The following is a 12,757-nucleotide window of genomic DNA, read 5'->3' on the forward strand; positions in this document are numbered from 1 at the left end:
CATCTTTTTTCCTTTTCTTTTTTTTTTTTACATATGTACACTCTTGGATACAATATTGCCATTCAGACATGCCTTATATTTATTATCTCTCAAAATAAATCTGTGTATCTGTTTTCATGGCTCATACAGCCATTATGAAACACGTGGTGAAGCCATGAGGAATGTTGTTACCTGCGTCGACAAACCATGTCATGTCTGAAGTTATGGACTGTAGGCAGACGATGACCACTCAAACAATTAAGATCCGCAAAACATGTTGGTGGAAAACAAACACTTGATCTCTGTTATGATACACACAGACAAGATTTACACAAACTCCAGTGTAAACAAAGAGTCAGACAATATGAGCTCCAGAAAATGACGTCTAGTGGGTTTTCTTTTCTTATATTGATGCCTTGTTCACACTACACAACATTTTTGTCCGTTCCGACAGTCGCTATGTCAGATTAGACGATTGCGGAGTCATAAAATCGTGCCGGAGCTTTGCCGACAGACATGGCAGACTACACGCTGGGCTATCTTTCACGACGTGTGTGATGTCATCGGGTTATTCTCGTCCTATTTTTATTATTATTACTATTATTTCAGTCACTATATCTGTGCATGTGCCAGCTGAAATCTTGTTGTAGTAACAAAAAGCGCCACCAGATGGCAGGAGCTACACTTGAAGTACGGCATGCAAACTCTGACAGTTACTGAATCCTCCACAACCAGTTCCTGCAAATGTTTCACAATAAAAGCCTTTTTGGAAAATGAAGGGATTCTCTCAACTGAAATTATAAGAGGCTTTTAATTTTAAAGAGAAACAGGAAGTGTTAGTTTGAAATGACGGCGCAATGCATTAACTTTATCAAATATAAAAGTAGAATTTTTTAGAGGAAATAATAAATAACGGGCTATTTCTAATGTAGTATGTTTCAAATGAAGCTGGTTCCCTCTGCAGTTGAGGTAAGTAAAAGCCCCGCCACTACATTTTAATTTTATTCCTTTATATCCTCCATTATGAAGAAATAACGTTGTTTGCTAGCTTGATGCTAATGGCAGTACTCACCAGGTTGCTAAATTGCCTCTACTGTTTCACGCCAGCATTATTCCCTTTTTACTCTGTGTAGTAACGTCCCTAGAGGAGATATCAAAAACCCTGGGGTGTTGTTGTCGTACAGTTGTCTACGGCAGCAGATCGCTCTGTGTTTCTATTGGTCAAAGTGACGGCTGTGACAGGAGCAGTCGTGAACGACAAAAAGAAAATCAAACATGCAAGACTTTCTATCGGAAAGTCGTGAGGCATCCCAGATGTGGCGTCGGTTGTCGTCTACTATGACAATCTACACGAGATGAAACGATGGATTATAATGCATGACACTCATTGTCGTTCACTATCCATACAGACACCACACGACGCTGCATCAGGCTATAATCAGGCTGATATCTTGTAGTGTGAACCAGGCATAAAACAGCCACAGGCCAAGGTTGTTGGTTAGGGGGATCAACAGGGGCCCGACAGCAAATTTTTGCCCAAGGGTTCCGTAAAAGCTTAATCTGGTTGTACCACTTACATATAATAAACTGTAGTTTGCCATTTTCATGAATTAAGACAGCATGCAAACCACTAGGGGACATAAAACTACTGATGAAACATGAGATATTAAAAATACTTCTCGTACTGTCATTGTTGAAAGAAACACAAATAATTCAAAGGCCCTGTTTTCTCAATGAGTTTCTAACAGGAACAGTTTTTCGTATTACACAAGAGTTTTCTGTTTTTTTTTTTGTGGTTTTCACTGCACTCTTTTTGCTGGTTTTTAAAGTTGGTGGAGATTAATTTAGAAAGAGATGATGTCACCTCAGGATTTGGGCACAACTGAATCAGAATCTGACCTCAGTTGGTGGGCTGTTTGGTCACTGCCAATCAAATCTCAACAAACCACACCCACACAGCCACCATGAAGCAGAGCAGCTGAGTTTTCCCAATAAATAATTTTGGTACTAACTTTAACTTTATGCTTTTAAGTTACAAATTTGTAATGCAATAATAATTCAGGGGCTTTAAAACTTACATAAAACAATGGATACAAAATGTAGAGCTCTACAGTTGCAGAACTGGGCAACACTAATAACCTTCTGCTCATTAGTTGTGCCAGTACTGACTGAACCTAGACTGGTGGTCCCCTCCTTTATCATGTCAAGGACCCCTAGATTATGACCCATGAGGTTATGGATGCCCTTCAGGGACCTCCATCTGAGAAGATTTTGGTTGTTGGGTTCAATTAAGACGAGGGGCCTGTTACTCAGAAAATGTAATGTGGATAAGAATGATCCAGATTTGGAAATCCTATGTTTTGCTATCCAGGATCGGCTCATCTATTCTACTTGCTGGTGTTTCAAAGCAACATTGGACTGGATCACCCTGATCCAGACACAAACTTTTCAAGATTACTAACTCTGCATTACCAGTGCTTGAAATAGGACGACATATCACAATGCAGGCAGTCTGTCAACAAACACACTGCAATTACCACTTATCTCCGTAGGTGTTGTCAAAGAGAACAAGACAGTGATCGTTGAGATTATAAATTTGGGGGATTATTTTATGGGACAACATCCTTTTTTGTAGGTTTTTTTTTATGTCACTGTACTGACAGCCATAATAGGTAGCCTGATGTCTACTTCGGAGTAACTGTTACACGAATCAAGTGCAAAGTATAAATGTAAATTTTATTACACTTTTGTTTCTGAAATTCACCCCTCTGCTGGGATCAGGAAAATCTTGTTGTTGTTTTTTTGTTTTTTTTGTTTTTTAAAGTATCCCAATCCTGCTAGGAAGTTTTGAGCAATTTGTACTGAAGGTCTGATCCAGATCAAAACCAGGACTGGATTACATGATCTAATCCCACTTTTTTTCTCTTTTGAACAACCCACTGTCAAGATCTGATCCTGTCCCATGGCTGATATCGGATCAGATTACTTCTGAACAACTGGGCCCAGAATATTATAGTTGCTGTCCACAGTGAAACCTATGATCAGAAAAGTCACTCTTATGACTCGGGCTGTCCTCTGTGGTGGATAAAATAGTGAAAATAAATGATTCCCCATTTTCCTGGTGACCCCTGGAATTACCTCAAGGACCCCTAGAGATCCCACGATGACATAACTGTCCTAGACCTGCTAATGAGCTATTAAATAAGTATAGAATCTGACTGAATTGAATGGGAAGCAAAATGCAGGTCACATATGGGTCAAGTTCTCTCTTGTGTAAATCTGCCTGTGTGTTTCAAAACATCGTCCTCACACACTGACCTCCAGTGAAGGTCTCATTCTACAGTTCAATCGGCCAGACGGTCAACAGTTTGTTTAGGTACTGTATCCTCACTGGAGCACATGATGCTGCCAGAGCAGGGGCTCAGAAGGAGCAGGACGGGAGGAGAACAACAGAAAAGCACCACTAGATGTCACTCTCACTACTTGGATTTTACTGCTGACTGAGCCATGCTGGTGGCTGGTTTGGATGCCTCGTCTAAAATCCTTGAAGAGAATACAGCAATGACAGAACAACACAGTCATGATCACAATGAATATCAACACTTAGCTGCTTAAAAAAATCACACGCGGTGTGTTTGCTCACATCATGAAATATGCAAAGACATAAAAAATACTGTGAGATACAAATGTACATGGTGGTGATCGGGAACGTCCATATTCACCTTGCTTATTTTTAATCCATACGTGAGGCTTGTGTGTTTAAGTGTGTGGAAAATGGCTTTCAAAATAAAGTCCCTCAAGTCGACCACAGTGCTGACAGTGAGGGGGTGTGGGCTGACAAAACTTGAAGCCACCTTGACTATTATCTTTTCAGGGCGGTCGTGACCACAGAGAGACAGCACAAGTCGATCAGGTCAACAAGGCCTCGCTAATGAGTCACGACTGAAAGTCGCTCTTATTGGTGACAACAGGGTTCGATTCAAATGTACAGAAACTGGCCAAGTGCGACTGAGAACTGAGGTCAACCAGGTTGAAAAACACAGAAAGAGAAAGGAAATAAAATCAGTATGAAAGAGAAAGGAAACAGACAACCACTCCCCTTCCTCCATCATCACCTCCACCTGTACTTAAGCAAGCTGTAATGGCTGCATTTATGTACCTCGCCTCCATTCTTCTCCTTGTCTCTACCCAGTGGGGTGAGGATGGGAGGGAAAAAAGAGGGTGTATTAACCTGTCGTCGTGTCGTGTTAACCTCCGCTGTGCTTGAAAGGCAGGAGGGGTGGAGGGGGTAGACACAAGCCCAGAGGAGAGAGTGACAAAGAGGAGGTGAGGGAAATAGGTGGAGGACGGGAGAAAATGGAAAGAGGGCAAAGAGGGAGAGATGGAGACAAAAGGAAAAGGAAGTCAGGAGTCAAAGGGTGAGTCAGAGAAGGAGGACAAAGATAGAAATGAGAGAGGGAAGGTGAGGCGGGTTGAAAGCAATGGTGTGTCCTCTTTTTCTCACTCTCTCTTCCCATCGCTTCCCTTCCTCTTCCTCTATCACCCGTCACCCTGACAGGGCCGGTAATTGGACGTGGACCTCTCTCTCTCTTTTTTTTCCCTCTTTCTCTGTCTCTCTCTGTCTCTCTCCCCCGTGGCTCTGCTCCTCAGCAGGAGCCTTGGGGCCCGGAAATAGCTGATGACAAGATAGCGGCTGCCTTTCATTCTGCTCAAGGTTACCCCACCCTTTCTTTGACAGCCAGAGAGGAGGGTATTTAGGTGTGTGTTTGCTTAAATGCGCATGTTTGTGCGTTTAAAGGAGGGCGAGTCAAAGAAAGAGTCCATCTTTTTTGTGTCCGTTTTCTTTTCAGGCCGTCCAGTTGACCTTCGTCTTGTCAGGCTTCTTGTGGGGCGGATGGGTGGCACATCCAGAATGACACACACACACACACGGTGGTGATAGCCTTGAGTTTAGAGGTTGCTGTGGGACACTTCCAGGTATGAAGCAGGATGTTGGTAAAGAGCATAGAGTCATCTTACCCTAAAAAAATAAAGGTTAAACAAACACTCTTTCTCTGTCTCACTTACACACACGCGCGCACACACACACACACGCACATTTTCTCAGACGGACAGCAGGAACTGTTCCTGCTCTGGCGGTTTCTTGACCCAGGTACCGAGGCCTGTTTCCTGCAGGTATTTGAACCACTGCTGCTTCACTGTCTGGTAAGGACGTGCCGCCATCTTGGCCTCGCAGTACATGAGCTGGCGGTCCGCTGAGCTGGACAAGTGGATCCCCGACTGAAGAGAGTGAGCAGGCAGAGGAGAAAGAGAAGAAGAAAGACAGACAGAGAGTCAGATAAAAGCGACACAGAGACAGAGACAGAGACAGACACGAAGATAGGGAGGGAAAACAGAGAGGGGAATAAAGCCGGGGCACAGAGGCTAAAGGTTTCATGAAGGGGGGGAAAGAGAAGAAAAAGAAGAGCGAGCAAAACAAAACGAATGAGCCGGCACAAATGCATTTGGGTGGGGTTGGGAGGCGGTGGGGCGGTGGGGTGGTGGGGGGGCTTCAACAGCTGTGTAATCTCCCCATTTAAATTTCACAAGCAATTGAACATTCTCTGTGCTTTTTGTGCATTCCTATTGTCGCGAGGGGAAACAATGAAGATCGGCGGAGAGACAAGTGGGGAGAGAGGGGGAGAGAGCAAAAGTTTCTTTTGCAGATTAGTGCGACTGCTCTTGCGTGGCCCTTATATACGGCGCGCAGGGAGCACTTAGGGTGGGGGCCTCCTCGAGTACTTCTCCAAATAATTATGGTTTCATAGTCATTATGCTTTAACGGCCGCCATTTGGCGATGCAGGCAGTGTCTGTTACATAAAGTTTCAGAATGGAAATGAAAGTGCAGCGGGTCTGTGTGCTGACGTTAAAGATCCGAGCTGCCAGTTTTTGATAAGCCGCATAGAGAGCAGATGTTGCCGAGCCGACAAATTTATCTACGGTGGGAGAGGAAATTCCACATGTCCTCTGCAGAGCGCTCACCTGCAGCCACAGCGCTCTGGGACTCTGATTTTAATACACGTGTCTGTGCTTTTTAACTGAGCGGCTGTTGGCGTACATCTCTACAGTTAATGTTTCTGTATTACCCCGTGTACGCGCCTGCATGTGACTCCTGATGGCGAGGGATTGCATATTGTTTTTGACAATGCAGCTTGTTTTCCAGCAGAGGAGCATTTACAGGGAGAGCGAGTGGAGTGGTGAAATTTATTCATACGGAATGTGACTATTGTTTCAGCTCAGATTAATTAAACAGTACATCATAATATTTTTTCAACAAGTAAAAGATACACTGTGGAAGGTGGTTTTTCATTAACATTTATATTAGTAGGAGTTTTTCGCAGCGCATATTTTGATGTGTCATAAGAAGCAAAGCATAGTGTAATTAATAATATGTGTAGTGCCTGTATTCCATTGAGTTGTGCCGGTGCCCTTTGTATTGTGCATGCTGGTATTCGTAAATGGAACAGAGCTATCATTAATGTTGCAGCTGTGCTTTTTCTACCAAAAGTCAAAATGTCTGCTGTGAGAAAAGTCTATAGGGTGACAGGAGCCGCTGGTTCTGTCAGTATGTAACGGCTGTAACTTTATATTTCTTGTAATAATACGCTGAGTGTTCCCCAACACAAAAACACACAGTAACCTGGGTAATTTAACACTGGGTTATGGCCATCAGTTTTAATTATCTTAACTTTGTTTTGGGGCACCTCTGCAGTTTATGGGCAAATCAACATCTCTGGTTCCAGGACTCTCTTTCCTGTCCCCTCTCAACCATGCTGTCTAATGACAGCTAAAATGCTTCCCCAAAAATAATAATAATTCATTCATTCATTTTCCATAACCGCTTATCCTTGGAGTCTATCCCCACTGACAATGAGCGAAAGGCAGGGTTCACCCTGGACAGGTCACCAGACTATCACAGGGCTGACACATAGAGACAGACAACCAGTCACACTCACATTCACACCTACAGACAGTTTAGAGTCACCAATTAACCTGCATGTCTTTGGACTGTGGGAGGAAGCCGGAGCACCTGGAGGAAACCCACGCTGACGGGGGGAGAACATGCAAACCCCGCACAAAAGGGCTCCACTGCCCTGGGCTCGAACCAGCAACCCTCTTGCTGTGAGGCGACAACGCTAACCATTGCACCACCAGACAGATGGCTCTAAATACTACAATCATCATGACTAGGGATGTAACGATATATCGAATTTCATATCGCAATAAAACAATGTCTTGATACCTTCGTGGGACTGTGACAAAATCTACCATGATTACTCCGCTAGTATAGCTGAGATCTACTATCCCTCCTTGTCTGACATTGTCAGGGTTTGACATAAGAGAGGAAGCTAACCATCGTGCTGTCCCAACGAGGGCTCAGATGCAATTATATCCCTCTCAGATGTGTTGTTATCCAACCCTAAACTGCGCGGTGTCTCTTTGAAGACTTTGTAAAGTAGTTCCTTAATGATAAATCCAACCGTGAGTGTCTTTTGTGATTATTCATCCAATTACCAATTTGATATGTTGTTGTTAGCCATCCCTTAGCTTTCCATGATGCCTGTTGAGTCTGTCAGTCTGACAGTGTGCCAGCTTTAATCTCAAACACACTGCATAATGAAATAACAAATGACCACCTTGTTTTTGGCCTAATGTGTTTCTCCAACCACCTAAAACTGGCCAAGTGTCAGGCAAAACAGGCAATTAAATGATGTTTAGGGTAGAACTGTCCCAGCCACTTAATTGTTCTCTCTTTAACTGTATGTTTTGCATGTTAAAATATTATAGTAACTGTCTAAATCCCTAGTGATTTTATCATTAATGTTCTTTTTAAAAGCTTAATGTCAAGCCCTGATTGTATTGTTTTTGTTTGAACAGCAGAGGGCGTAATAATACCTGTCAAGAAAAGACGGCTCAGACACAATGAGAAAATATCGAATAAACACATCCGATTTGTAATTTAATAGAGGACATTTTTTCAACTTGTCATTTTTCTTCTGTGCAGAGTTTGCATGTTCTCCCTGTGTCAGTGTGGGTTTCCTCCAGGTGCTCCAGTTTCCTCCCACAGTCCAAAGACATGCAGGTTAATTGGTGACTCTAAATTGTCCGTAGGTGTGAATGTGAGTGTGAATGTTGTCTGTCTCTATGTGTCAGCGTCTCGCCCAATGTCAGCTAAGATAGGCTCCAGCCCCCCGTGACCCTCAACAGGATAAGTGATTACGGATAATTAATGAAAAAACACATTTTTCTTTGTTTTTTATTTTTGTGATAAATATCATATCATGGAATTTTTATCGTAGTGAGATCTTACTGTGAGATTTTGGTTTTGTTACAACCGTACTCATGACCCATGACATTAAGTACGTTTACATGCACAGTTAAGTCAAGCTTCGGTTACAGCTCGACTAGGCCATTTAATTGGACTACTGTCATTGTGCCAGTGTACAAGCATGGGACGGGAAACCATTTCCACTACAATAGGTGGCGATATGCCCCCTTTCAGCTTGTTAGTATTGGACCTTTTAGCGGTTGACCTATTGTGTCACAGACAAAACAATCGACACACAAGTTAGCCATGGTTAGCTAGCAGCAATCTGGTACCACGGTGGACAACTCTTCAGCTTCAGCTTCTCTTCAAGGAGACACAGCATGAACTGTGTCTCCTTGTCCATCCAAAAACGCAAAGCTCTGGATGTAGATTTCACCATGCAGTTATCAGCTTCTTCTTCTGTTGCACATTTAATGCTTTCGGGTCAAAGCCTGGGGCAGAAACTGTGGGACATGCACAGAGCGCCTAGGCCAGTTTGGGTCCGATTGTCTGTATACCTGCAGTAACTCGACTCCCAATCACATTATCTGGGTGTGTTAGTCTGACTTTGAGGGATATGATTTAGTACGGTTTTAGTCAGACTAACGTGTTCACATGTATTTTAAAAGTCTGGTTTGAGTCAGACTAACACAATAATTAGATTTTCTCTAATGTCATAGATTCTGTCCCCACTGATAAATCTAGTTGAGCCCCTTCTGCCCTCACCTTGCGGTAAAGTCTGTTCCAGCGGGTGAACAGTGCGTGCTTGCAGAGACGCGATGGTGTCCCTGAGTCCCGTCTCCGTCCCGTGGCCGTGTTGACCACCTCCAACTGTGTGTCACCCAGCGTCCAGTTGACACTCACACACGAGGCCTTCCCCGGCTGCTGATACTCAGCACTGCTCAGCCCTACAGGGGAGACAACACAGGGGAAACAGACTGACTTCAGGTGGGTTTAATCGTCATTACATTCAAGGTATTCCCCCATAGGTGACCCAAATGTGTAAAACAAAACATTTCATTAAAGTGTTTAATAATGTAAAACACCTGTGATTAAAACAAGTACCTGAGTGGAAATTTGCAATTTTCCCGTCAAACCTCCTCTTTGTTGTTTCGTTTAACCTTCCTTCACCCTTCCCTCGCTCTCGCCTGGAGGCTAATGGCAGACATAAAGTTTTGCAGCGCTGCAAAAAGCCAAGTCAACCTGGCCCTGAAACTGCATGGCTGTTTATATGGAGCTTTGATACACCCTCAGAGAGAGGGGGAGAGAGGTTGGAACAGGAGGGCCATTGAGCATATAAGCAACTTGTTCCTGCCTTTGTATGAGTGCTTGTCTGCTCTTGAGTTCCAGCAGTTAACGGTGTTTGAGTGTTGCCAGCTATGTACGGCATAAATATTAACTCCAGTCACAAAGATCAACCCTCCGCTACACCGGACTGTCTATCTCCCTGTCCCGCCCTCTCCACCTTCTCTCTCTGAAATAATTAGCCTCGCTAGCAAAGCACACAAAGCGATAAGCCGAGAAAAGAGAAAAAGAGACAGAGGTAGAGGTAAAGTGGAGGTGAGTGGCTGTCACATTAGGTTCCATGTCGAGAATTAGCTGTTTGCATCAAGAACACGGGTGCTGGCAGAGGTGCCAGGCCTGTGGCAGAAACTGAGCTGACAGCGGGGTGAGAAACGAATGAGGGCTCAGGGCAAATATGTCCTTTAGAGGCCACAGTGGGTGTTTCATAGGAGCCAGTTTACCAGTATATTCTGGGTAAGGAAATGGAGAATTTGTGATTTATGTCTTAAAAAACATCCAACTGTACTGCCTGAAGCAGGAGAAGATGCTGAGCCCCAGACTGTTTGGATGACATGAAGAAACAGGTCTCCCAGAAGTTCCCAGCAGTAATAAAGACGCTAATATTTGTATTTATTTTTACAGTAACAATGAAGATAGATTGTCCCAGATGTTAAGTTCGCTGCAAAAATGTTTCTGAGATTACCCATAAAACAACTCTCACCACTACAAATTGAAGGCTTACTTCAGCATATTAAAAATTATGCTTATTCCCAATCTTGCAGAGTTAGATGAGAAACTTAAGGTCATTCGCGTCTGTACTGTAAATACGAAGCTAGCTAGCAGCTGTTTAGCTTCTCTTAGCATACAGACTGAACTGGGGGAACAGCTAGCTTGGCTTTGTCTGAAGATGACAAAATCTACCTGCAAGCACCTCTTATAGAGCTCGTAAGTTGCGTGTGTCCGGTACATGGGACCTTTAAAATCAATTTCTCATAATGTATTTCAATGGCTAGATGAAAATTATTTTCTGGTCCCGTTCGAATTGTGCCATGAATTTCACATATGTTGTTTGTGAATTTTTAATATATTTTTTCGTGCAAAGAAGGCTACAATTTAACGGGAAGAAGTTTGATACTGTTAGGTTTTGTGTGAGAGCGCTTTGTGGACTACAGCTCTTTGCTGCGCTCGACGCATATGATATACATCACCACTCGCACTCGGAACATGGCTGTGTCTCTGGTACACTTCACTGCCTTCTTCCAAGGAGAGGACAAAAGCCTTAAGCGTGGTGAAAACCACTACAAGTCTGGACATGTGGAAAGTTTCAGCACACTGGCATCTTGATCTAATGGCTCCGTAGATCGTGGCAGAAGACGCAGCAGCAGCACTGTGAGTTGAGAAGTGGAGGGAAAGTGTGATGACGTGACATCACATAGGCGACATGTAGTCTTTCTCATTACGTTGTTTCCACAGCTTTTAATTGAAGAATCATACAATAAACTGTCAAACTCTTAACATGAAAAAATATTATTTAGACCCACACAAAACATTTGTGTAATCCAAGGCATTTAATGACTGGTACCAGAAAATAATAATTTTCTCTCCATTGACTCCCATTCATATTTTCCGAGCCTAGAGGTCCGATGGGGGTCTACCGGAAGGGGCGTGACTTACGAGCTCTATACCACAAAACACACCAAGCAGTGCTGAAGTGCAGCCTGCGTTGAGCTGCGATGCAATATGGAAAGCTGTGGCAGCTGCTCAAGGGTGCAGCTGTTTGATTCTGCAACGAAGTCCAGCCAAACTAAAAGTTGTGGATAGTTGTGGACAACTTTTAGTGGCGAAATGCAGCCAGAGAATACCGACAGCCAATCAGTAAACAGAGTCCTATGCATTCTGTGACATGTTGACCTATGTTACAAAGAATTTTTTCCTGCCTAAAACATGTGAACATGTCACTGAAAATGTAATATTGACAGCGAGCCACACTACGCCCCTGCTTGGTGTGTTTTCGTCATCGCGCAGAAACAGACTAAAACATTCTGTAACCACCTGTAAACCACAACTTGTTGTTTATTCACTTCAGCTTCTGTACAAATTAAACAAATAGAGTTATAATTATTAGACTTGGAGCCTCTGGTGGGTGAGTTCTGTTACAGTACCATTGGGCAGAGCCAAGCTGGCCTTTTCCTTCTTTTTCTGGTACTTATGCTGAGGTTAGCTAAGCTAGCTAGCTAAGCTCTTGACCAGCAAATAAGTGTATTTCCCAAACTGTCAAACTATTAATAATTAAAACAAATTAAAGAAAGGAGCAAATTGCTCATTGTGTGCCACATAGACTGTCTAATAAAGATTGACGATATAAGAACTCCCCAAGAGTGAAGCCAAAACACTGTCATCGCCCCCTGGTGGCTGGCTGCAGCATATGTTATGAACTAAACCATGGGACCAAGCTAAAAGATTGAAGTACATGTCAAATACATTTCTCCCAACAATGGTTTCTGTCTTTTTCAGTAATTCTGATCATGCTGATGGATGGTAAAGTGTTGATTGGACGAACGGTGGGAACTCGATACCTTGGAGATCGTTTCCGGGCAGACTCTGGCTCCAAGAAACGTCACTAGCGCAAGAATGCAGCGACGAAATCTGGGATACTTTGCCTTCATTTATATTCAGTGTTAAGAAGTGGAGACATGTTGTCCATCTTTATATACAGTCATTGGTTTGCCCGGGGAGCTAACAGCTGACTTCTGTTTCTTCCTCTGAACATAATAAACTGTCTGATGGAAGGTGTTATACTATTAATTACAGCACAATATGCTGCATTGTAATTAATCACAGATGTGTTTTTATTTACTGCTGATAAAACTGAGACAACATCGGGTGAAATTTGTGTCATAGTGCCAGAGACATTAACATGTAGCATCTAGGGTCACGAAGTCTGACAGTTATGTGCTGCTTGAACATTATATCCACTCTAAATCTGTAAAACTGTCTTCAGAAAGGAATCGCTGTCTTGGATTTCACCTAGACTTCCAGTCCAGTTATTTATTACAGTATATCATGCAATGTTAAAGGTGCCTTCACAGAAAATCAGCAGACAGATTCTGTGCGACGGGTGAACAACAGTTGCCTCTGATCTCACC

At 43.2% G+C, this 12,757-nt stretch overlaps 1 protein-coding gene across 1 annotated transcript in view; it reads right to left on the reverse strand.

Moving 5' to 3' along the window:
- Positions 1 to 6: 6 nt before the first annotated feature.
- The window catches only part of adarb2 (adenosine deaminase RNA specific B2 (inactive)), a 266,657-nt gene continuing 253,906 nt past the window's right edge, over positions 7 to 12,757 (reverse strand). The window contains exons 9-10 of the mRNA XM_050057205.1: positions 9,054 to 9,235; positions 7 to 5,259 (exon numbers count right to left, since the gene is read on the reverse strand). Coding sequence (XP_049913162.1) covers positions 5,083 to 5,259; positions 9,054 to 9,235 — 359 coding nt within the window. The 3' untranslated portion in view covers positions 7 to 5,082. The remainder of the gene's footprint in view (positions 5,260 to 9,053; positions 9,236 to 12,757) is intronic.

Source organism: Epinephelus moara, chromosome 11, assembly GCF_006386435.1.
Source record: "Epinephelus moara isolate mb chromosome 11, YSFRI_EMoa_1.0, whole genome shotgun sequence".
In the NCBI taxonomy this organism is placed as follows: Eukaryota; Metazoa; Chordata; class Actinopteri; order Perciformes; family Serranidae; genus Epinephelus; species Epinephelus moara.